Source organism: Brassica napus, chromosome C8 (genome assembly GCF_020379485.1).
Source record: "Brassica napus cultivar Da-Ae chromosome C8, Da-Ae, whole genome shotgun sequence".
Classification (NCBI taxonomy): Eukaryota; Viridiplantae; Streptophyta; class Magnoliopsida; order Brassicales; family Brassicaceae; genus Brassica; species Brassica napus.
This window is the reverse complement of record NC_063451.1, coordinates 31,182,014-31,205,225: the sequence shown is the minus strand read 5'-3', so window position 1 is coordinate 31,205,225 and position 23,212 is coordinate 31,182,014. Positions and strand designations below refer to the sequence as shown.

The following is a 23,212-nucleotide window of genomic DNA, read 5'->3' as shown; positions in this document are numbered from 1 at the left end:
TTTGATATATGAATATGCCATTTTCCTCATTGTAGCCTCTTTCTAATATCTATTTAGATCCAAACTTATTTTAGATTCATTTTAAAATACATCAAGTTTTAATATTTTTACAAATGAATTTAAAAACATGAAATTTAATATTTGACACGTTTATTTAGATTTCAAATATTTATTTATATCCAGTTTTTTTCGATCGATTTCACCAAATCTGTTCAAATACTTTTACAGCTCAAATCAAGTATGAATTTGGGTTTATTTGTTACAAATGCCCATGCTTGTGCTTAGTTACAACCACATGACTGTAGTAAATAATCTGCTCTTTCTTTTCCTTTGGTATATTTGACCCACATGACAATCATACTATATAGTACCTGATAATCTGAGGAAATTATTCGCACATCTTGAAGAGACGCATAAGTAACAAAGAACCAGAGACGACTCTGATTCAAGAACAACACAACTTTCTCTCAAACGGGTAAATCTCTGAGTAACCTTAGAGCTTTCTCCCACTGTGGTCTTTGAGACATTACGATCCGTCTCAACACTGGCACAGCTCCTGCTCTTATAATGGCTGTATGGTTCTCACTGTCCATGCTCAAGTTATACAATACAGACAAACTCGCCTCTACGCACCGCTCGTTCCTCTCTTCTAGAAGCTTCACCAGCGGCTCTACCCCTCCATGTGAAGCAAGCGCTTGTGTCGCCTCTGGAACTCCCTCTGAGACTATCTTGTTCAGTTCCAAAACCGCTGCTTCTTTCGCTTCTGGAGTTGAGGAGAAGCTCATCTGTTCCACTAGACTTGGGATCGTCTTGTACAGAGTTACCTATTTGTGATATCAAAAGAGAATTATAAATATAAATAATCGTTTAAATAAAAAAATTTATTTTTATAGTTTTCGAATTATACATTTTCAAATTTTGGATTTTTTTTTAAATTTAAAAATTCTTTTTGAAACTATTTTAATTTTTTTTTATTTTAACTTTTAAATATTTATTTATATATTTACTAAAAAAAAAGAAACTGGCAAACATGTCTGAACTTATATATAATAAACAATACCTCAACGTTGACTGGGTTGTTGAGGGATGAGGAGGGAGATGAGAGAGAGGTGAGTTTCACAAGACAAGATGCGACCCAGTCTTTGTAGTGTAAAGGGAGGTTTGATCTCAGGATCTTCCTCAGCAGCTCCGAGAAGAGAGTCACATCCACAGTTTGGCGAAACGACTCAGAGTCGAGAAGTTTTGTTAGTAGCCTCGAAGCAGCTGAGATCGTCAAACCAGCTTCTTCTAGCTCAAGCAAGTGTTTCTCTAACTCCTCATCTTCATTTTCAGGTTCTGCATTTGATAAAAAAAACTCTTCATATGTTGTTGTTATGACCATTCATTAAAAGGAAAAGTTTTGTACCGTCAAGGACTCTCTGACGGAGAGCAACATCAAGAACAGTTGTGATATCCTTGGAGATGATCGTGTCCATGGTTGGATCAATGACCGCACCAAACTCGATCACGGAGATTGCCTTCCTCAGCAGGTTAGGAGACGCTGTTTTCGCTATCTGGACGAGCCGAGAGATAACAGAACCGTCCAGAGCTTCCTTTCTGTATATTCCACCAGATACTGAGCATTTGATACTTACTAAAACAACAAAACAGAACAAACTGAAAAACTGAAGAAGACATACCTGGACTCCGCTTTTGATCCGTTCACCGGTCCTTCGTAAAACTGCATACAGAGAAAACAGTTTAATCCAAATGAGAAAGGATGAAGAAATGGAGAATTATAAACACACCTTTGACTCCATTTCCTTGCTAGGATCTAAAATATGAGCAAGTACATCCAGAATCTGCAACGCATTGTTCACAACAGATGATTAGATAGTAGGCCTGCGGGTTCAGTTTCTTCGGTTAGTTCGGGTTGGTCGAAATCTCTCACCGAAGAGAACCGAAAAAGTTTGGTTCAGTTTGTTAGTTTAGTTTAAAAAATTTAACCGAAATTTTCGGTTTTGCGGTGGTTTAAATTGAATAAAATTCAAAAAAAAAAATCAGTTAATTTTGGTTATTTCGATTCAGAATTTGGTTAGTTCGGGTAAAAATCTCAGCCCTAAAAGATAGCAAAGAAGGATGGAGAAAGAAAATGAAGTCAGACCTGTTCAGTAATGCTTAGTGAGATCTCTGGCTGTTTCAGAAGATTAATAAAAAACGGTACAGCACCTTCACCTTCAATCCTCTTGCAAACAGTGCGGCTGCAATTTACATCAAAGTGTTTATAATTAATTAATCACAAAACCTCTGCTTAAGTAAAAAAAAAAAAGGTACTTTACACAAAGTACCTAAGAGACAAGTTTTTCAAAGCACGGATGACAGGTATCTTAACACCCTCTTTGTTATTGTTAGCTAAAAGCTGAACAAGAGGCTTCACAGCTCCAGCTTCCATGAACGAAACCCTCATCTCCTCGTTGATACACGCGTCAGCAACCGACTCCGCAGCTCTCGACACAGCCACTTCGTCAGCCAATCCGAGAATCAACAGCAAACGAGCCACACCATCTACACAAGGAAGAAGGGTCAGCTGCTGCTGCTGCTGATTCTGATTCTTGTGTGATTCCCCTGGACGTTCGGATTTGATCTCCTTCTCGAACTCAATAGCTCCAATACGAGCAAGGAACTGCTGGTTCGTCCTCCCGACTATCGCTTTAGTTTTAGCTTCATCTACTTCGTCCACGTCCTCGTCAACGTTTAAACCGAGGAGAAGCTCGGATGCGCCGAATCTAGAAGGTGATTTTGCTGTCTGCTCGACTTTGATCCCGTCTGGTAAGCTAGGCCATGAGTAAAGATCCGGTCTAAACGACTTGTAAGCATCTGCACCGATTACAGGAATGGGCACAACACCTTCCTCAATAACAAGAATCCTGTAGTATTCATCTTTAGCAAGCTCCAAAAGCACATTCCTCGCTTCTTTTCTGATCACTTTAGACCCTTTGTTCTCGCCTTTCAACAGTTTTGCCAGTTTGGGTATGACTCCTACTTCCACCATAATCTTGTGGTTAGAGCTGCTAAGAGCTAGATTAGCCAAGACGCCACCAGCTGCTTCCTTCACATTAACATCATCATCTTCCAGGAAGCTAATGAGCAGCTTAAGGATGTCAAAGTCTGCAGCTTTCTCTCTAACTCCTTCGTCCACAGTCAGATTCCACAAAGCACATATGCTTTGCTCTTTCACAACTGTAGCTAACGAAGGCCTGCTTAAGAGAGCTGTTATCTCCTCCAAGGCTCCACTCTCAGCGACAAGCTCTCTGTACAGATTCACGGAAGCGATAGACCGTAGCAGACCCGCGGCAGCTTCGCAGGTGGAGGTGGAATCGGATTTGAGAAGAGCGACGATGAGATTCAGACAACCGTGGAACTGCATTATCGCGTCGACGCATTTCTTCCCGCCTAGAGAGTACTTCCATAGGGCTTCCACGGCTTGTTCTCTGTCGAGAGGGTCGTTGTCTAATCCGAGCATCCGCACGAACAAGGCCACGTACCTTTCGCTTCTTCTCGCTTCTTCATTATCATCAACCTAAGCTTGTAGGGACAATAAAAAGCATCAACCTTTAAGCTTATAGGCACGAAAAGCATCAACCTTTATGTTCCGATTAGTACACAAACAGAGGAGGGACTTACAGAAGTTACGGAGCTTTGTTCTGTGGTGTCGGAGTGTCCGGCTTCTCCACTGCAGTGGGGACGGTGGAAACTCGATTTGGGATTGGAGAAAGCGTGACGGAGATGATGATTCGATTGGATAAGTATTGGAGAAGGGGTGAAGGAGAGGTCGTGTCTTCTTCTTCTAGGTTGTGTTTTGGCTAAGAGAGTGAGGAACTTGGTTTGTGTGGTTGAGATTGGGGATAGACGGGAACAAGGAACGGTGGAAGATACTGTGGAGAGTGACATCACAGACTCGAAGTTCTGTCTGAAGTTCGTTCGCTGGGTGAGAGAGATGATAAAACCTGAAGATGAATCTAGTCGATGTTTTTCTTTCAGCGAATTCCTTTTGTTTTGGGTTTTCAAGTTCTGTACCGGTTTGGTTAAGAGGCTGATAAACCGGATAAAATATTACGGTTCTATAATCGAATGTTATGTTACAATTTTTGTTTGAGAGTGTGTGATATTGGCTAATTTTTTGGACATATCTCTTCATAGCAGTGTTCTAAATCAGGTCTGAACGAAACAATATTTTTAAAAATCGGTCAAAACGTCTGTCTAATAATAACCACCGTCTAGCAATTTTTTATGAACATTACTTCCGAATAAACCTAAATTACTGTACAGTCCTCTGAGCGCTGCAGGCAGACTGTGACGTGATCAAGATTGTTATCCAGTGCTGTGTCTAAGGAGACGTTGTATTCTGATCTAGATCATGTTTAGTGTGATGTTTAATAGTGGATGGCGATGAGACTATTGGCTTACTACCCATTGAAGCCTTTTCTAGAGCTTGAGATTTTTCTAACAGTTATGCCAGTTCTCAAAAAGAACTTTTTAACAGTGTGCATTTGGCTGAAAATAGAGATGTGTCGCTACATGTTTCAGGATGTTCTGGTTAACAAAAAGATATAAGACTTTGGAGAAGTGATCTAGAAGTTCAGAGGTCAAGGCTGATGGGTCATCCATTGGATCAGTCAATCTGTACATAATGAGCAAGAGAAACTTTTTTTTTTTTTTTATGGCAACAGAGCAAGAGAAACTTTATATGATGATGTAAAAAGGTGAAATTTAACTTTATTGTTCCCAGAAAGGTAAAGAAAACAAAGAACACAATTTATCTCTTGCTCTGAACAAAACTCGTGAACAAAACTCCCCCCAAAGACGTGACTATAAAGACAGACTCATCAGCTAACCTCTCCTAATTCTTCCGGTCAGGTTTCAAAAACTTTGTCATACAAAAGACAGTTTTTTCAAAGGGCTTATTTGTGAACTAGCCATATTTTACCAACAAATTAAGAATATAGCGTTGATTTTGATGTTATTAGATCTCGTAGCATTTGTGCAATATTTTTTCGGTTTTGTTCTTCTTTTGAACCAGTTGCCAGTAACAGAAAAAAAAATTGTGATCAATATTTGTGGTGATTATTGGGGATGATCGGAAAAAGATATAATGTTATGGAAAAAGATAAACAAAGTAGATAGAATAGATCATTCTACATATGGTATAGTTCATATTAATGAAATTATAAAATGGTTTAATAATAGTGGCAGTAATGCTTATCCCATGTCAACTCAAACCTTCCATAAACTAAACCCAAAACACTAATCAATAAACCCTAAAAAAATATAAACCCTAAACTAAATATCAAAATATGCATACAGTACGTAATATGAAGCATTATTAAAATAGAGTAGTAACAAACGAAATAGCATAGTACATATTAATGTTCAGATTTTGAAATGTCTATGATTACAGTGAAAGAAGTAATGCTTATCCCAAAATCAACTCAAACTTTCCATAAACTAAACCCAACACAATAATCACTAAACCCTAAACGAAAATATAAACCCTAACCCAATATCAAATATGCACATAATACATAATATGAAGCAATATCAAAATAGAACAGTGATAAAAGAAATAACATAGTATATATTAATCAAATTTTGAAATGTATAGGGAAAGAAGTAATGCTTACCCCAAAGTCAACACAAACGTTCGATAAACTAAACCCAACACAATAACCACTAAACCCTAAAAAGAAATATAAACCCTAACTCAAAGATCAAAATATGCACACAATACATAATATGAAAATAGTAACAAACAAAATTGCATAGTACATCTTGTTCAAATAGCATAGTATAACGAAAATTTACATGACAAACGAGGAAGCCTCGACCGTAACACCATCGTGGTCTGTATATTTCAAAAGCAGAGATGACATATCTAGCATATATTATGGATATGGAGATGTTTGTGATGGCTATATAATTGGAGATGATCGTATTGTAATGGTGACAAAGGATAAGTGGTGGTAGTTGATAGTCGAAGAAGAGAAAGAGATATATTTCTCTTTCATTAACCGGAAAGTAGGGGTAATATAGTATATATTATAAAAATAATGGAGGTGCTTTTTTTTTTGTTAGTTACTTAATTATTGTTTTTTTTTGTGGCTATACATCCCTATTTCTCTTTTTCAAACACTTCTCTAAACCCATCCGATAAGAAGACTTTACTTTCTCTTCGATGATCGTCACCATCCAACTATTTTCATTTCAGTTCTTAAAAGCTGTCATTACTGCAGGGGCGTCCCTCGGCATAGCGAGGTGAAACACAGGTCTTGGGCCCCCAAATTTTCTGGACCCCCATTTAGAAAAATTTTTTATTATATATATTTTTAAATTTTATGGTAAAAAATATTGCCGAATGAAGTTAGACACTTGTCCTAACAAAAATATCATCATTTCAATGGAAAAAAAAAATAGTTTTGACCATCATAGTTTGAATTTCTTCTCATTTTCAAAGTTTTTATGTTTTTGTATGGGTCCCCATTTTTTTTTTTTTGCTTGTGGCCCTGGTTAGTACTGGATCGCCCCTGCATTACTGACTCAGTGAATTTGTTGAGGTCCCAAGATTCCACTTGGTTTTTCAGCTCGGTTATAGCCTCAAAGTTTTGCCAAGTCTTATGTAGTTCATCATTTTGCCTTTACGAAATAAATTGTTAAACTTTAGGCACATTATTAAATGTGTGAATCAAGTGATGGTAGCATAGTGGTAATCTTTTGTGGTTTGGTGTGTACTCACATCAGTCGTGGATTCGATTTTTTTTGAAAACTAAATTATCATTATTTGGCTAGTCTGGGTTTGGACTTCGGTCCAAATGGTTTAGATGGTGGATTGTAACTGATGATCGGTTCACCTTGACAATAGTCGGAAAATATTCTAAATTCGGATCAGACAGTGTGGTAGCCAATCAGCCGATAGGGTTTATCAAAAAAAAATATTTGATGTGTGCCCCATTATCGAGGCTTTAAACCCAAACAAGATTTGACTCCAGTTCTAAATCAAGAATTGGCCATATATATATCTGTCTTCCTCCTATATAGCCCATGGCTAGTCGTAGCACGACACGATATGCTCGTAAACCAATCATTTAACGTATTAAGAAATCGAACTAATACGCAGCGCATACGCACATGCAAATTTATTCTACTAATCCCCATCAAACGTATTGGAAACATTATCTAGTTTTTTGGGCATAAGAAACATTATCTAGTTCTTGAAAGAACAATCTCCTGTACTAAAGAATGTGGCTACCATACATTTTTCTAATAACTCTAAAGGTTTTCCAGATCCAATGCACCTCGGAGTCTTGTACTGACCAATGGACCCACCCTGCGAGATGAAGAAATTCATGAGAGAATCAAAAGTACCATGACGCACCACCTTCATCTCCAATGGTCCTACAGTTTTTTCCTTAAACCGGCATCTCTTGTAAACATTGTCAAATGAATCTTCCATTACTAAACAACATTCCGATAATGCATCTTCATTGAGCTCCATTTGCTTTGTCTTGTCTTCTCTTTTATCTTCTACTTCCCAGTAAATCACGTAGTGACCTGGAATGGTGGAGATATCTCCATGGCTGGTAAAGTCTGTGAGCATGAGACCTGATGAGTTAATAATGAGTTTTGCTCGATTCACCGCGTTAAACAAATCTTCTTCGTTAGTCTTGTCCATATCAATGCTTAAAACCACGCTGTCTCTTCTTATAAACCTAAGCTGAGGTGCTTTGTTGTAGAAACCAGTCACCAGTAGAATATCTCCAACTCTTATTCTATACAAACCTGAAAGAGGGAAATATTCATATTAGCATATCGTAAAAGAAAAGGATCACGTTACTTAAATCTCCAAAATATCACCTTTCTAAGTTTATGTCACAAAAATAGCTCTCAAAAACTAAAATGACCAAAATAACATTTTATCTTTTGAAAAATTTAAATTTTTTTATTTTTCAAAATTTGAAATCTTATCCCAAAACCCCACTCCCAAACTCTAAATCCTAAAACCTAAACTCTAAACCCTAAACTCTAAACCCTAAACCCTAAATCCTAAATTCCACCCCTTAACGGTAAACCCTAATGTCTAAATTAATTTACCATTAGGGTATGAGTGTATATTTATCTCTTTTGATAAAACATTAAGTGCTATTTTGGTCATTTTTATTCTTAGAGGCTATATTTGTGACAAAAACTTTTTTAGTGCTATACTAGTCATTTTCTTTTCTTTTTATTATTTAAGATAGATATTGGGCGAAATTCGTAGTCGTTCTAAAAGCATTTTCATGATATCATTAAAAATATTAAAATATAATTTTTAAAAAGTGGGATAACAGAGAAAATGAGAGAAATTTCTCTTGTGGAAGAGATTTTAAGAAAAAAATTGAAAGATTCTTCACTAGCTAGTAGTATATTTTTTAAAGAAAATAAAATTTCGTTAATTTTCTTGGAATATTAATACAATAAAGTGAGACACTGTGTTTGAAAAACCCACACTCTGGTCTAAGTAAAAGGATGCATTTTGTTTATAATCATCAAGCAGTATGAGACATTTATTACTTAGTTCACCTGAAAAATTTGTGACCACAAGTTCATAAGAGCATCCAAGTTTCAAATCTGCAAGGTCAACAACATCGTTCTCGTCTCCATCCAGTGGTATAAACTCGAAGTAGGAGACATTGGGCATGATCGTGTAAGAAACATCCTCAGGCTTGCACAATGGGTTAAGATTTAACCCAAACGTAGTCTCCGAAGAAGCATAGATTGTTGAAACGAGGGGCAGCATATCATTGCGTAATAGTTCAATGTGGGAACATACTGCGCCATAGAACCTGTAACAATAGTTTCAATATATTTTGTTCTTGGCCAGAGTCTTGTGGTTATACCTTCCCAACACTTTTGGTTGCATATTTTTTGAATCGTGTTAGCCACTTCAGGGTGAGGCCCACCAAGAACAATAGACACGGAGTCACGACAACCGGGATCTGTGATCCACTCGCTGAGCTGACCTGATCGGATGTTTGAACACAACTCCTCCCATGAATTTTCAAGAGATTGATTGCTCGGACCATGACTGAAGCAAAGATAGAACCCATTCTCGTAACCTCGTTTCTTTGAACCAGGCCACAAAGTAAATGGCAGTAGAGACTCTGTTTGTTGTCTGGACATAATATGACTTCATCGGGGCTAGTGTAAGTGTAATACCAGTTACATGGACGGTTCTTGAAGTAGCTGCTTTTTAAATAGCTACTGCTTGCGATTCGAGCAGGCAAGCCCGAGGGGGTGATAGATTCGAGTTTGGTGAAGTAAAACATCATCGCGCGCCTTTCCCTTCTCTAGGCCTTTCACATAACTAGACAGTGCAAGAAGTCAAGAATACATTATATATTTTGTATATTTGATTTCAGTTACTTAATATTCGTTCAAAAAAAATAAATTAATAAATTATATTTCTTTTATTTTATAAGTTATTTACATCATAACAAGTTTGGTTTAAAGTAAGAACTTAGAGTATGATTAACTCGGAGTTCTTACGATGGGGTTCTTAGCGGAAGTTAAGAAACTGTTTCTTAACTTTTAACTAAAAAAGCTAAGAGCCGGTTCTTAAATAAGGATTTTAAGAACCGGTTCTTAGCTTTTTTAGTTAAAAGTTAATAAACAGTTTCTTAACTTCCGTTAAGAACCTACTCTAAGAACCCCGGGTTAATCATGGTCTTACTTGGTTATAACGTGCATCCGAAGATCATACATGAATGTCAAGTAGTCCAAGAACTTTTCATTCCATGGCATAATCTTTTGTGCTCCTCCTGACGTTCCCGAACTACATTATAAACACGTCAAGGATTAGGCATTTACTGAAATTTACGAGAGATGAGTACGGTAAAATCTTATTGAATTTCTTGATTTATCATTATTTATTTATAAATAAAACATAAGCAACATTTTCATAAGCATGCAAACGCAAAGCAATCATGATCTTAGTTTCGTATACAATGCAGCCTCTTATTTTTACCTTAGTAAGAAACCGGTAATAGGCCGGGTTGATATGACATTGGAAGGCTCTCCATTCGCGACACGTTGGATATATGGCTTAACATCTTCATAAGTCACCACAGGTACATTCTTCTTGAAAATCTCTTTATCAAATTTCCCATGGAAGAAGCGTTGGAGATACTCTGTGTTTGTGTTGAGTGTGAGTATCTCCTCCAATACATTGTCTTGAATCTGCTTTACATTTGATGTCAAATCCTCCAGAATCTTCAGTTTATCATTTGCTTTCTCGGTGAGATCAGAGATTACACTCATAGCTGGTTATATCTATGACTATGAATTGCACTCATCCTTCTATAAGTAGAGAAACAAAATGATTTAATAACACTTAGTAGTTCGTGAAGCACAATGAATAGATTAAAAATGATCACAACTATTTGGGGAACGTGTGAAATGATTTTTGGAAAGATTTTAAGCTACCAAAAAATGATTCATGTACGGTGTACCTTTGAAGAACCTGCTTTGGGATAGGTTAATTAATGTACTGTTGTAACTTGTAACTAAAGGTATCCATATCTCCTCGCTGCCGCCAGCTCACATACAATATCAGTTAGCTGAATAGAAATTTAAACTTCACTTCAACTTACTAAAATTTATCTTATTGTTCTAAATATGTCGGTCCTTTTCGGGTGTGACTTCTCGTCGACCCCACGTGACATAAATCAATTTAAGAACTCTAATAAAACCAAAGAAACCGTTCAAAATATATGGCCCCAAGGGTTTTGCAAGAGTCGAGAAGGATGGACTCCAAACGCCATCGAGTCATCGACCGTCCAAACCTACTGGATAATGTATTCACATGTAAAGGTCACATCGACTTCAATATCTTTTGCCAACGTCCAACGGTTTCACATTTTTTATACAACTGTAAACATGAGACCGAGACTTAAAAACCCATAAATATATCAATACTAGATGTTTGTATTAGAAGAAGCCAGCCAGATACTTTCAAACTAGGATACATCATTGTTATGTAGTAATAAGACTAGATTAACAATGTCTTTGTGCGATCGCTCCTAATGTCTTGATCTACTCGACTGCGTTTGATCTAAAGCGATAAAGAAAACATGCAAGAGAGTATTTGGTCACCCGGAGTTCACCGCACTCTCCCAACGTGGAAGAGCCGCTATATATCTCCGGAGCTGGATCACCAGCAACTTCACTAGCTCAGCTTAACCCCGAGCTCAGATCACTACTCGATCTCTCTCTCAATCTGTGGTGACTCTCTCTATCTCTCTTTCTCGATACTACTCTGTGGTGACTCTCTCTATCTCTCTTTCTCGATACTACTCGAGAGATTGATAGTCTAACGGCTTATAAACGCACCGTTTTACATCACCCACAACATTGTAGCACATGATTACTAACTCAAGCCACAAACCGGCTTAAGCAATCTCGGTTCTAATCGATTGATTCGAACCGGTTTACATTCAAATACAAGGACACTCATTCTTCCGTCTTTATCAAATATTAAAAAAAGAAGAAGTACATAGTGGATTGACGACTACTCCATCAAAACATTAACTTTCTTGATTGATTGATAAAAGCAGTCAACGTCTTCTTAGGCTGCTACTCCATATCGCAATCCCAGGAACCAAAAGAAAGTTACTCCAGGAGAAGAAAAATAATAAAGACATTGAACATGTAACCCCGACACGTCGTTAACTTGCGCGTAAAGCAAACTTACTGGTAACCTAAACTGATTTTGCAGACAAAGCCCAAACGAGAACTTGTAAATTTATTACAAAGACGCATGTTTCAATTTGAACATTAGAAACAAATCATTATTTCAAAAACAAGAAATAAAAAAAAGAACAAGAAAAAGACACAAACCCAATAATGTCGAACATTCAAGGTTACATTAAGACAACACAAAGTCTAATGAGTAGTGACTTTAAGACTGAAAGATTTGTTAATCCAAGCCCTAAAGCTTCTTTTCCTAGCCCCATTAATGGGGAAACTCGATCTTCCACTGTCTTCTTCCTCAACCTTCTTCTTCTCCTCCTCTGGTTTCTCACACAGCATAAAGTTCCTCGCTCCCAACGACCCAATCGCTTCCCATGGACTCAAAGCTGCACAAAAACAAAAACCCACAAATAAAAACAAAACTTTATCACACAAAAGCATTGATTGATCTCATACCTTCAGGTCCAACCATGGGGCAATAGAAAAGAAAATCGTTAAAGTCGGATCCAAGAACCGGAAGCCGACCTTCCCGAGCGTAACATTTAAGAGCAGTGTCGATCACATTAGCGACGAGGTCTCCTTCGTAAGCCACGAACCGGATCGGACCGGCGCTACCGAGAAACGCGACGCTGATTAAGATCCGGTTCTCCTTAATAGTAACCGTCTCTCTCTTCTTCTTCTTCTTCTGCTTGTTGTACATCAACATCTTCTTTCACGGGGTCGAGGCCGAGGCAACGGTAGTACCAGCCTTCTTTGCAAGATCCGAAAGCGAAAACAGAGTCTGAAGATGAAGGGATGTGCATAAGATTATTATCACCGATCGGAGTAGGTTCCACCATTCACGAGCGTCACCGGAGAGGAAGAAGATGAACGGAGAGAAAGGAAGCAGAAGAAGCGTGGTTTGCGAGAGGAGGGAGAGGAAGAAGAGAGATGAAAAATCGAATTTGTGATTTTGCGAGATGAGAGGCGTGTAGGTTTTGTATATAAATCAAAGAACATACGGTTTTGTCGGGTTGGGTTTTTCGGTTTTGTATAGATACACCGAATTAAACCGAGATATATTTTGGTTAAAACTCAGGTTATACGGTTCGGTTTTGTTGCTATTATGTGTTCCAAATTAAACCGAGCTATTTTTTGGTTAAAACTCAGGCTATACGGTTTGGTTTTGATATTATTATTATGTGTGTTACAAACTAAACTGAAATCGTTTCCTATCTTCGTTTTTTTCTTTTAATTTGGTAAACAACATAACTAATTGGATAAAATTTGGTGTAATTCAGTTTATTTTTAGAGAATTCGGTTTCTTTAATTGCTATTTTTTAACCGATGGTTCTGCATGCCAAATCGAATCAAGAACCGATTGAATATATAACGTAACTAGGGTCAGGAAAATGATATAGAAAAGCTATATATGTGATATATTTATTCATTATATATAGTCATTGGTTTTTGTATGCCCTACATGGTCTGTTGTTATATATTTGTTGGAAAGAGCTGGTGGATGAGAATCACGCTGACATCTTTCAAATTTTTCGCATCCTCGTGTGTACGGATTTGCAGGTTCTCGTGGGTGGCACGTTGCAGGATGTTTAGGATTACAACGAGCTGGAGGATCGCCAGACCCTATTGCTGGATATCCAATATAGTTTCCAGCTCCCAATTTCACCGTGCTCATAAACACACATGATACGAGCAGTACCACGAGAATAGACCTATTTGTTTCTTTCTTATTGCTCATGATTTTATGTTTTTGTAAAAAAGGTAAAGAAATCAATGTGTGATATTTATATTGAAATCTTTATTCCACGCATGCAGTTGTATGATTTTTACTAAACAATGGGATATGAAATTAGCTTTCGAAAATAATAAAGAAATGAATTTGCAATTAATTTATCTGAAATCTCAGTTGTATTTTTGTCATAGAATTGGAGGTTGGTTTACTTAAAATTAAGATGTCTTTTTCTATTCTTTTCTATAAAGACAAAAATCTTAAACGACTTATTTATGGTGAATACATTTTGTGAAAATTTAACATTTGTTAACAAAAAATTTTGAGATTAATTTACTTTATTTCAATATTTAATCAGATTTATTTTTATAATTTAAATTTTAGCTGCTACTTTCAAAATGTAATGTATCTTTACTTATTTCTCTATTTTTGAAATATGTGAAATTTTATAATGAAATATTTTCCATCGTCCATTTACATAAGGGGGTATTCAGGGGAAATTGCCACAAATACCACATTTATAGTACCACTTTTCATGTTTACACTAATCACTTTTGCATTCACTTTCAATGAAGGGTAAAAGACACTTAAATTCCTAGGGTTAGCTAATCTAGACTTAGAGTTTATCATTGAACGGTGTGGTAGAGTTTTTGGAATGTGAAATTTAAGATTCTAATAAATATATAAATAAATACTTAAAAATATACAAATTTTAAAAAAAAATAGTTTCAAACATAATTTCGATTTTCAAAAAGAAATTTTGAAAAAAAAATAAAAATAATTTCGAAAAAAGTTCGAATTTGAAAAAGTATAATTAAAAAAAAATTTATTTTATTTATTTATTTAAATAATGATTTATTATATATATAGATAACAAGAGTATAAGAGTCTTTTGCCACTTAATAAAGAAGGTATTTTTGAAAATGTCTATTTAGTGGTGATAAAGATGAAAAGTAATATCATGAAAGTGGTAAACATAAAATTTCTCCGGTATTCAGCCACAACTTTAGAATAATTAAAATTTTACTTAATATCATTTACAATTAAATAAGATTTATATTTTTCAACCAAAAAATATTCTATTGTACATGGAAGTCACTAAAATTCCAATGCTCAAAATATTTCCAATAATAATGAATAGAAATTACTTTTCCAAATTACTATATAGCTCACAAATATTGAATTTTAAATACTTGAAAAATCTTATAATTCAATATTACTGTATTTATTAGAATTTGTAAAATTAAATTCATATTTGAGTAACAAAAATTTTGTTAATCATTATTGTTTAACAGTTGATGTGATTTTTGTTCTTATAGAATTTTTTTTTTTTAGTTTAGCAAAACAATAAATATATTTTTAATTATTACTAGAAAGAGGTGATACGGTCAATTTTAATTCAATTTACTAACCCGCATATGCACTCTCATCGTGCTGCGTTAGTAAATGAGAAGTTAAATCCACAAGGGTACTTGGGTTTTGTTTTCTCAAATCTCTAAACGAGTACTTATTAAGAGGTACTTAAAGACGTATCAAGCAAGCAATATAAGAGGTACTTATAAACGGTGTACCAAATATACGAATTAAACATGATCACGGTAAACTCAATGATTCTAAAATGTTGTCTGAAAACAAGAAATCAATCAGATTTAATGTCAAGTATGGTAAGGTCATACATACATTATTAACAACTGTAAACAAGTCCCAAGAGGAACCAAAAGGAAAATAAAGATTCTTGCATAACAAGACTTGATTTATTTTAACAAGGAAACTCGAAGACGTTGATGAGATGTTTATGATTCAGACAACAACCTAGTCTCGAGTTCACGCGTGTAATCAGCAACGAATGCGATGTATTTAGTAGGGGGAGGAACGTCGACGTTTAGCTTCTCGTATTCCCATTTCCACTTGGCAATACAAACTCCATCATCTCTAGGAACAACGTCAAGTGTTATCTTATAGCTCTTGTACTGCTCCAACACATCTCCTTCCATAGCTAAGAAAGAAACCGACATGTTCTCTTCATCAACCTCTGTCTTCTCCTTAATCTGCTCCATCTTTCCATCTATAATAAATCCAAGATTCCAAAGTAATCAATGAAAGTACAAGAACCTGATAAAGAAGAGGAATACATTTTTCAAAAATCTGGAAAATACAAATAATTAGTTATATACCTACGATGAGATTCCAGATCTGAATCGAGGAGTTGTAGTTGGTATCATCATGATAAATAGAAACTGCTTCTGTCTTGTCTGTGAAACTTCCTTTCTTATTCTTGAAACTGTTGAAAAATCTATCGGCCGGCATGTTTACTTGGATCTCTAGGTCGAGAGTCTCAATGCCCGCCATGGCTCCACAATATTTTACTGGTTTATCACAATGACTCTTGTGTTGTCTTATATATTCTTAGTACTTCGAGAAGGAGACATACATCAGCCGGCGGATGAGAATGTAGCTTGCTATGTCTTCAGTGCATAAACTTGATAACCATTAAGTCTATTCATCAAGACTCATTCTTTTTTTTTTTAAACTGATTTATTATGATGTTACAATTATGATATGAAAAAAATTACATAGACGATTCGACAACCGACAATACTACCTGCTTTCTGAAGATCTACGTCTAACTGCATCACCTGAACCGTACTATGAAGATCCACGCTTGGCAAGATTTACTTGTACCAAATTTACTGGCAAGATTTACCGGCAAGAATCAAGACTGATTCTTAGTAGACAACTTCAGCTATGTTGAGAAAAAACACAAAATTTTAAAATGGTAACAACACTAGGTTATTAATTTATTATAAACTAAATGGCAATTTTCCTAAATAGACTATTTTCAAGTTTTGATCACAAAAATAGATCATAGAGAGTAAAATGACCAAAATGTTTCATTTAATAGGAAAAATGATCCTAATACTCTAGATATATAAAAAATTAAAAAATAAAAAAATTATAGTTTTAGATTATATGTTTTCAAATTCGAACTTTTTTATAAATTTTTTTTTTTGAAATTTGTTTTTGAAATTTTTTTTTCAAATTTTCTTTTTGTAATTCGAAAATACTTTTTAAAACTATTTTTAAAATTTTTATTTTTAAATTTTTAATATTAATATTTTATTTTATAAAATTTTAAACCCCAATCCCAAATCCTCACCCCTTAACTCTAAACCCTAAGGTTTGGATTAGTTAACTCTAGGGGTATAAATGTATATTTACCTATTTAATAAAGCATTTTGGTAATTTTGATCTATGGCCAAAATTTTTTTATTGTCACGTCTGGATGCAGAGTCTTGATCGCTGACATTTGCTTGGTATATTTTTTTTTTAGAGATTTGCTGGATTTGAACGGTTAGTCCAATCATAATACCTGGATCATAATAATATAAACCCATCATCGACTTCGTCTAATTGTTTATATGTACTATATGATTTCTTTTTCTTTTTCAAAAAGTCAAAACTGAAACTTAACCAAGGCATGTTACCACTCCAATTCACTGATTCAGAGGGTACTGTAGCGTAAGAGTACTAATCAAAATAATATTTTATCCACTAATTGTATAGGTATTTTTGATTTAATATGTCAAACCTTTTGCTCGTAAAGTATAAATATTGCTAGATTTCCAGACATTTAACACACTCCATATTCAAATCTAGAGAGATAGCAGATTATTATCAAGACATGTTTGATGTTATACAAAACACCCAAAATCATAAAGATAAAGATATATAACTAGATTTGGATCTGGATATTGGGTAGCTAGCAATTTGATGCAACCTAAGAAAGAGAAAAAGATACTAGAACCCAATATAACAAAGTTCCAGACCTTTGTTTGGAAGATAAAAGCTCCACAACTTTCCAGGTCGAGAGTCTGAACGCCCGCCATGGCTTCACAACTTTCTGGTTTATCACAATGACTCTTCTGTTGTCTTATCTTAATAGTTTACCAATTCGAGAAAATAGATGTGGCTCTGCGTATGTTTCTTGGTAAGCACTACGTGGCGCCGACAAATAATAAATAGTAATATTCCTTTATTAAATAGCTAGTGTATACTCAACTTCACAAGATTTCCAAAGCCTCTTTACTCATGGGTCACCTGGATAGTGTTCAGGAAGCTCTTGACATCTTCCATTAGGTCTCCATTTTACGTAGGTTAAGGAATTGGAGTGGTAACATGCGTTGGATAAGTTTCCGTTTTGACGTTTGGAAAAGAAACAGAGAGAAGATATACAGATATAAATAATTAGACAACATTGATGATGGTTTTTTTTGTCAACGATGATGGGTTTACATCCCTGCACGTTATAGATTTGAAACGTTCTGTCTCTATCTTGCTTGCTTCAATGATGTCCTTTCAGTGTTCTCTCCTGCCTTGTTACGGTACGCTCGCCCCTGTACGACTCTCTACAGTATGCAGTCTATGTTCTGGTCTCACTCCATCAAATGATAGTTTAAAGTTGCTTAGTTTAAAGTTGCTTCCTCATTACTTGTGGCAGACTCGTAAGGAAACACTTGTTGTTTCTGTCTTTTCGGTGTTTCTGGATTGTTTATCCTTTGTGAAGCTTGATGGCCTCCCATATGTTTCATTCGGTTTTAGTGGTTGTGTTGCAGGGAGTAGTGTGCCCAAGATTATGTATGCTTCCATGTTTGTTCTGTTAAAAGGCTCATCCATTTGGTGCATTGTCGCCTCTGCTTTTGATGCCGAAATTCTGATTGTTAAATCTGCTTCTATTGGGGTTTCAATCCCAGGCGTTAGACCAGTACTTGTGCTCTCTGATTCCCAAAGCCTCATTTCACTTCTTAGCACGATTGGCGTTGAATTTCGTGGACTGCTCAGCGACATTAGGTGTTGTTTATGTGTTATGTTTGCTCTTATCTTATGGTGTTATCTCATTGCTCTGTTTTGCTATGGTAGTAGCTGATGTTTTAGCCGGTTTGACTTTGTTATTGTTCGATGTAAACAATTTCGGAGACTAATGATTTATAAAATTGTCGTTTGATCAAAAAGAAATATGTATATTATTATGATCCGGGTATTATGATTGGATTAACAGTTCGAGTCCAGCAAATCTATAGAAAAAATATATCAAGCAAATATCAGTAAGCAGACTGTCCATCCATGCGTCACATTTATTTTTATAATAATCAAGGGTTTGTTTCAATTTTAATATTTTAATAATCAGTCTTTGATGCATACATACATACACTTGAGTGGAAAGAAGAAATATCAAGATAAATTCTAATATTTGTGTATTTGATCTCCTACATGATTCTCATCCTTGTGTGTTTTGATTTCAAAGCAAAAACAGAGACGAGCAAGTATGATACAAACTTTTATTATCAAATTAATAATCACAGCATACACTTAAAAGTTACATATTTGCAACTTTTTTTTTTTTGCTAAAATACATATTTGCAACTTACAACATAAAACATAACATCGACTCATTATCATTTATATAACTTGCAGACATTTTATCTTAATCTTGAGAGAGAACACAGTTATTGACACAAACATGAAAATTATATAAAACGTACGGAGGAAAAAACAAGAATTTCTCCTCTATTCCTCGGACAAGAGGTGTTCGTCGATCTCTTTGATCATATCAGCAAAGAAAGGGAGCAAAGTCTCAGGGTGAGAAATGTTCTCATCAATCTTCTCATACTCGAAGTGCCACTTCACAATACTTCCATTTCCTCCTTGCTTGGGGGTTACCTGAATCGTAATCACAAAGCTCTTGAACTCTTCCATCAGATCTCCCTCTAAAACCCTAAACTTCACAATTTTCTTCTCAGGTTCCACCACTTCGATCCTCTCTTTCGCCACTCTGGCTTGTCCATCTACACCCAAAACGAACCGTTTACCGATCAAAATATTGTATCTTATTACACCAATATTATGCATGTATTTTTTTGAATGACGAGAAAGTTATGTGTCTGATCCAAGAGTTTTATTCAATAGGTAAATTCCTCGTTAGTATTATGCATGTATTCCCAACTATAGTATACAATATTCTAGCATAAATACCATGAACGTAGTTCCAAAATATAATACTGCCAACTTCGCCCCATTCTCCGTCGTGCAGATCACATGCCTGCACATTGCGTGGAGTGGATTTGGCCACATGATGCGGTCTTCCGGCGTACATGTGGTAGAACTTCTCCGCGGGAGATTTGATCTCGACTTCAACCTCAAGTTCTCCTAATAGAGAAGACTGTGTCATGTTTATTTGCCAACGAAAGTGCTTTGATAGCTTTGAGATGCTTAAGAGTTCGTATCCCGTTTCTAATTTATAGACGGAGTGACAACCTCTTGGACTGGTCAGATAAATTAAATGATATGGAAGGGTTCAATTTTATTTTCTTGTGATGTCTTTATCTATGAGTTGGAGTGGTTACGTATATTTTTGATAAATTTGGGTTTTAAATTTTGAAATATTTTAATAACAGTAGACTATTTGGTTTATAACTGTGATCCGTATCTTATTGATTGATAAGTTTATATATAGAGCCAGAGCATGTGTCAGCAAGCACTAATCAAGGTTTGTTGCTATTTTATATAAACACTTATGATAAGTTTTAAGGATAGTTGGTATTTTCTCTATTTCAGCAAACGATCAGTCTTTGCTAGTTGTTACATAACGTGGATCCCGTGTGAGATTTTATCAGATATGCAAATATTTGGTTTCTTTATTTTTATTGGTATAATACTCTACGTGTTATTGTAGACTTTTAATTAAAAACGGTTTGTAGACTGTTCTCGAGTCTTTCTTAGATTGAATCGTAAGTGGCAACTTTGATATCTTTGATAACTTCTTATCAAATTTTTATAAGTTTGTGTCTTTATCCTTGTTTTCTATTGAATTAAATGTCGAGGAGTTAGTCTATCGACTCGCACATCGTGGTTTGTTCGATGATGCTACTACTCTTGTAATCGTTTAACCTATTAATGAAGATTTTCGTGCACACAAAAAAAAATACAAGATTTCTGTTTGTTTTGGTAACCACTTCTAATTCTTTCTTCTTTGGCTTTGATAATTTGAATTATAAATTCACCAAGAAGGAATATAATTTTTATATTGTTAAACTTGCAACGGTTTCAATATAATTAGAAGACGAAATATATATTATATATAATATAATATAACTGGGAATACTGATATATTATATATAATATAATATAACTGGGAATACTGACACTACAAGAAAACAGCGGTATTTTGACGGACATTCCGACGGAAAATGAAATCCTCGGAATTTCCTCTGAATATACCGACGGAATTCCGAGGAAATATCAATCCGTCGGAATATTCCGAGGAAATTCCGAGGAAAAATGTGTTCCTCGGAAAAAACCGATGAATTCCGAGGAAATATTATAGGGATTTTCCAAAATTCCGAGGAAATTCCGACGAACTAGTGATCGATCGATACGTTTTTGGACATATACCCATCGATCGATCACATTGTTACGCTTTGGTCCATCTTAGTGATCGATCGATGGGTTTTTGGACATAAATTCATCGATCGATCCGTTTATAAAAAAACATTCGAGATTTTGAAACCCCAAACACTAGTTCCTCGGAATATTCCGAGGAACACTTGATATCCTCGATCGATCGATGGGATAATCTCATCGATCGATCACATTGTTACGCTTTGGTCCATCTTAGTGATCGATCGATGCGTTTTTGGACATAAATCCATCGATCGATCCGTTTATAAAAAAACATTCGAGATTTTGAAACCCCAAACACTAGTTCCTCGGAATTTCCTCGGAATATTCCGAGGAAATTCCGAGGAACACTTGATATCCTCGATCGATCGATGGGATAATCTCATCGATCGATCACATTGTTACGCTTCGGTCCATCTTAATGATCGATCGATGCGTTTTTGGACATATATCCATCGATCGATCCGTTTTAAAAAAAATTGACGTTTTGAAACCCCAAACACTAGTTCCTCGGAATTTCCTCAGAATATTTCGACGGAATTCCGAGGAAGAAAAGGGTTTCCTCGGAATTCCCTCGGAATATTCCGAGGAAATTCCGAGGAAATAGGGTTTTTAAACCGAAAACAACGTTTTGCGGTTTGAATAACACCTATATAACCCTTATTAAGTGTCTTACGTTCATTATGAAGTCAAAAATTTGTTCCTTACCCTATAATAAACACTTTTCCGATTGTATGAACGAAATCCCCACAACATAAGAAAAGCACTTATACACTTTAATGAACGGTAAAGGGAATACTTACAATTCGTTTTGAAATTTGTTATTTCATGGTTTATGCTCATCTATACAAAGAATCCTCAATGGTATGCATTACAATTGTATAAGAAATAAAATACGGCAAAAAAAATTGATGTTTTGAAACCCCAAACACTAGTTCCTCGGTATTTCCTCGGAATATTCCGAGGAAATTCCGAGGAACAATATAAATTAATAGAAATACATGCACAGGATATTTTTTTTCCTCGAATTAATGAAAATATTCCGAGGAAATTCCGACGGATATTTAAGTGGCCGTCGGAATTTCCTCGGAATATTTTCATTTAACCGGGCAAACAAGCCGCCAAATATTTCGCGAAAATTGAAATTGAAAATACTGAGGGAATTCCGACGGAAAATATCCGTCGGACCCAAGGTTTTATAAACTCGAAACACATCTTCTTCCCCATTTCTCTCTTCTTCCTCTCCGGCGATCTCTCTCTCCTTCCGGCGTTCTCCACCTTCTCTCGCGACGATCTCTCCGGTGAATCCTTTCCATTCTCTTACAAATCCTGTAAGGAACCTATCCCACTCTCTTAGGTCATATTTGTTAGGTTTTTAAGTACATTTGATGATTTTAGAAGGTTTTTGATAGATTTTTGTTAGGGTGATTGGGTAGGATTGTGATTTGTTGTGTAATAGGTTTAGAATTGTTATTTGGTTGTCTTGAATTGATTTAGAACTTTTTTTTATAAATTTTTCATTATTTTTGTATTTACAAAACGTTTTTTCTATATAAATTCGATTTTACAAAACGTTTTTTGTATATAAATTCAATTTTTGGATTTATAAAAGATGATTTCATATTTATAAAAATATTTATATTTATTAAAACTAATTTTGTATTTATAAAACATTTTTTTGATTTATAAACACTATTTTTTTATTTTTGTATTTATAAAAACTATTTTTAAATATACAAACCGTTCTTTGTATATAAATTCGTTTTTTTGGATTTATAAAAGATGATTTCATATTTTGAAATTAATTTTGTATTTATAAAATATTTTTTCTGATTTATAAACACTATTTTATTATTTTTTGTATTTATAAAAACTATTTTGTATTTATAAAAGATGATTTCATATCTATAAAAATATTTATATTTATAAAACTAATTTTGTATTTATAAAACATTTTTTGATTTATAAACACTATTTTATTATTTTTTGTATTTATAAAAACTATTTTGTATTTATAAAAAGATGATTTCATATTTATTAAAATTAATTTTGTATTTATAAAACATTTTTTTTATTTATAAAAACTATTTTATTATTTTTTGTATTTTAAATATGTTTTCTATTTCAATTTTAATTTTATATTTTCGAATTTCAATTTAAACAAACAAATTTATAATTTTTTTTTTAATTTTGAAAATATTCCGAGGAAGTTTATCCCTCGTAATATTCCGACGACATCTTCCTCGGAATATTCCGAGGAATTTCCGA

The 23,212-nt window shown here is 34.8% G+C and overlaps 5 protein-coding genes and 1 pseudogene across 6 annotated transcripts; all 6 read right to left on the bottom strand.

Annotated features, from left to right (window-relative positions):
- Positions 1-209: 209 nt before the first annotated feature.
- Positions 210-4,023, bottom strand: BNAC08G06200D. 2 transcript variants are annotated; one of them, XM_013855987.3, is made up of 8 exons: positions 3,664-4,023; positions 2,328-3,559; positions 2,144-2,240; positions 1,788-1,841; positions 1,680-1,720; positions 1,406-1,596; positions 1,061-1,335; positions 210-824 (listed from the first exon to the last, which is right to left on the bottom strand). In XM_013855987.3, exons 1-8 carry the CDS (start codon positions 3,928-3,930, stop codon positions 468-470), a joined length of 2,514 nt encoding a protein of 837 aa, XP_013711441.1. In that variant the 5' UTR covers positions 3,931-4,023; the 3' UTR covers positions 210-467. The 2 variants fall into 2 exon arrangements, with proteins under 2 accessions (XP_013711441.1, XP_013711442.1); XM_013855988.3 differs by having other exon boundaries at positions 2,328-3,564; positions 3,664-3,969.
- A 677-nt stretch (positions 4,024-4,700) lies between these two features.
- LOC106414715 lies at positions 4,701-11,019 on the bottom strand (annotated as a pseudogene).
- Positions 11,020-11,795: 776 nt separating this feature from the next.
- Positions 11,796-12,762, bottom strand: BNAC08G06180D (uncharacterized protein At4g22758). The gene is made up of 2 exons (XM_013854665.3): positions 12,217-12,762; positions 11,796-12,146 (listed from the first exon to the last, which is right to left on the bottom strand). Exons 1-2 carry the CDS (start codon positions 12,464-12,466, stop codon positions 11,953-11,955), a joined length of 444 nt encoding a protein of 147 aa, XP_013710119.1. The 5' UTR covers positions 12,467-12,762; the 3' UTR covers positions 11,796-11,952.
- Positions 12,763-12,980: 218 nt separating this feature from the next.
- LOC125591740 (protein RALF-like 3) lies at positions 12,981-14,055 on the bottom strand. Its single transcript, XM_048766532.1, has one exon. It carries the CDS (start codon positions 13,496-13,498, stop codon positions 13,190-13,192), a length of 309 nt encoding a protein of 102 aa, XP_048622489.1. The 5' UTR covers positions 13,499-14,055; the 3' UTR covers positions 12,981-13,189.
- Positions 14,056-15,017: 962 nt separating this feature from the next.
- Positions 15,018-16,368, bottom strand: LOC106413981 (MLP-like protein 34). Its single transcript, XM_013854700.2, has 2 exons — positions 15,664-16,368; positions 15,018-15,554 (listed from the first exon to the last, which is right to left on the bottom strand). The coding sequence occupies exons 1-2, from the start codon at positions 15,836-15,838 to the stop codon at positions 15,283-15,285; spliced, it is 447 nt and encodes a 148-aa protein (XP_013710154.1). The 5' UTR covers positions 15,839-16,368; the 3' UTR covers positions 15,018-15,282.
- Positions 16,369-18,811: 2,443 nt separating this feature from the next.
- On the bottom strand, positions 18,812-19,797 carry LOC106413980 (MLP-like protein 31). The gene is made up of 2 exons (XM_013854699.3): positions 19,520-19,797; positions 18,812-19,332 (listed from the first exon to the last, which is right to left on the bottom strand). Exons 1-2 carry the CDS (start codon positions 19,713-19,715, stop codon positions 19,055-19,057), a joined length of 474 nt encoding a protein of 157 aa, XP_013710153.1. The 5' UTR covers positions 19,716-19,797; the 3' UTR covers positions 18,812-19,054.
- Positions 19,798-23,212: the final 3,415 nt, after the last annotated feature.

Bases quoted from the DNA above. Each gene is read 5' to 3' on its own strand.
- LOC106413981 (XM_013854700.2), bottom strand. From the start codon at position 15,838: ATGGCGGGCATTGAGACTCTCGACCTAGAGATCCAAGTAAACATGCCG. The intron at 15,555-15,663 runs GTATATAACTAA...GATTTATTATAG, and splicing joins GATCTGGAATCTCATCGTAG to ATGGAAAGATGGAGCAGATT.
- BNAC08G06180D (XM_013854665.3), bottom strand. From the start codon at position 12,466: ATGTTGATGTACAACAAGCAGAAGAAGAAGAAGAAGAGAGAGACGGTT. The intron at 12,147-12,216 runs GTATGAGATCAA...GTTTTTGTGCAG, and splicing joins CCCCATGGTTGGACCTGAAG to CTTTGAGTCCATGGGAAGCG.
- LOC125591740 (XM_048766532.1), bottom strand. From the start codon at position 13,498: ATGAGCAATAAGAAAGAAACAAATAGGTCTATTCTCGTGGTACTGCTC.
- LOC106413980 (XM_013854699.3), bottom strand. From the start codon at position 19,715: ATGACACAGTCTTCTCTATTAGGAGAACTTGAGGTTGAAGTCGAGATC. The intron at 19,333-19,519 runs GTATTTATGCTA...TTTTGGGTGTAG, and splicing joins ATTTTGGAACTACGTTCATG to ATGGACAAGCCAGAGTGGCG.
- BNAC08G06200D (XM_013855987.3), bottom strand. From the start codon at position 3,930: ATGTCACTCTCCACAGTATCTTCCACCGTTCCTTGTTCCCGTCTATCC. The intron at 1,336-1,405 runs GTACAAAACTTT...TATCAAATGCAG, and splicing joins CCGTCAGAGAGTCCTTGACG to AACCTGAAAATGAAGATGAG. The intron at 825-1,060 runs GTATTGTTTATT...TATCACAAATAG, and splicing joins ACAACCCAGTCAACGTTGAG to GTAACTCTGTACAAGACGAT.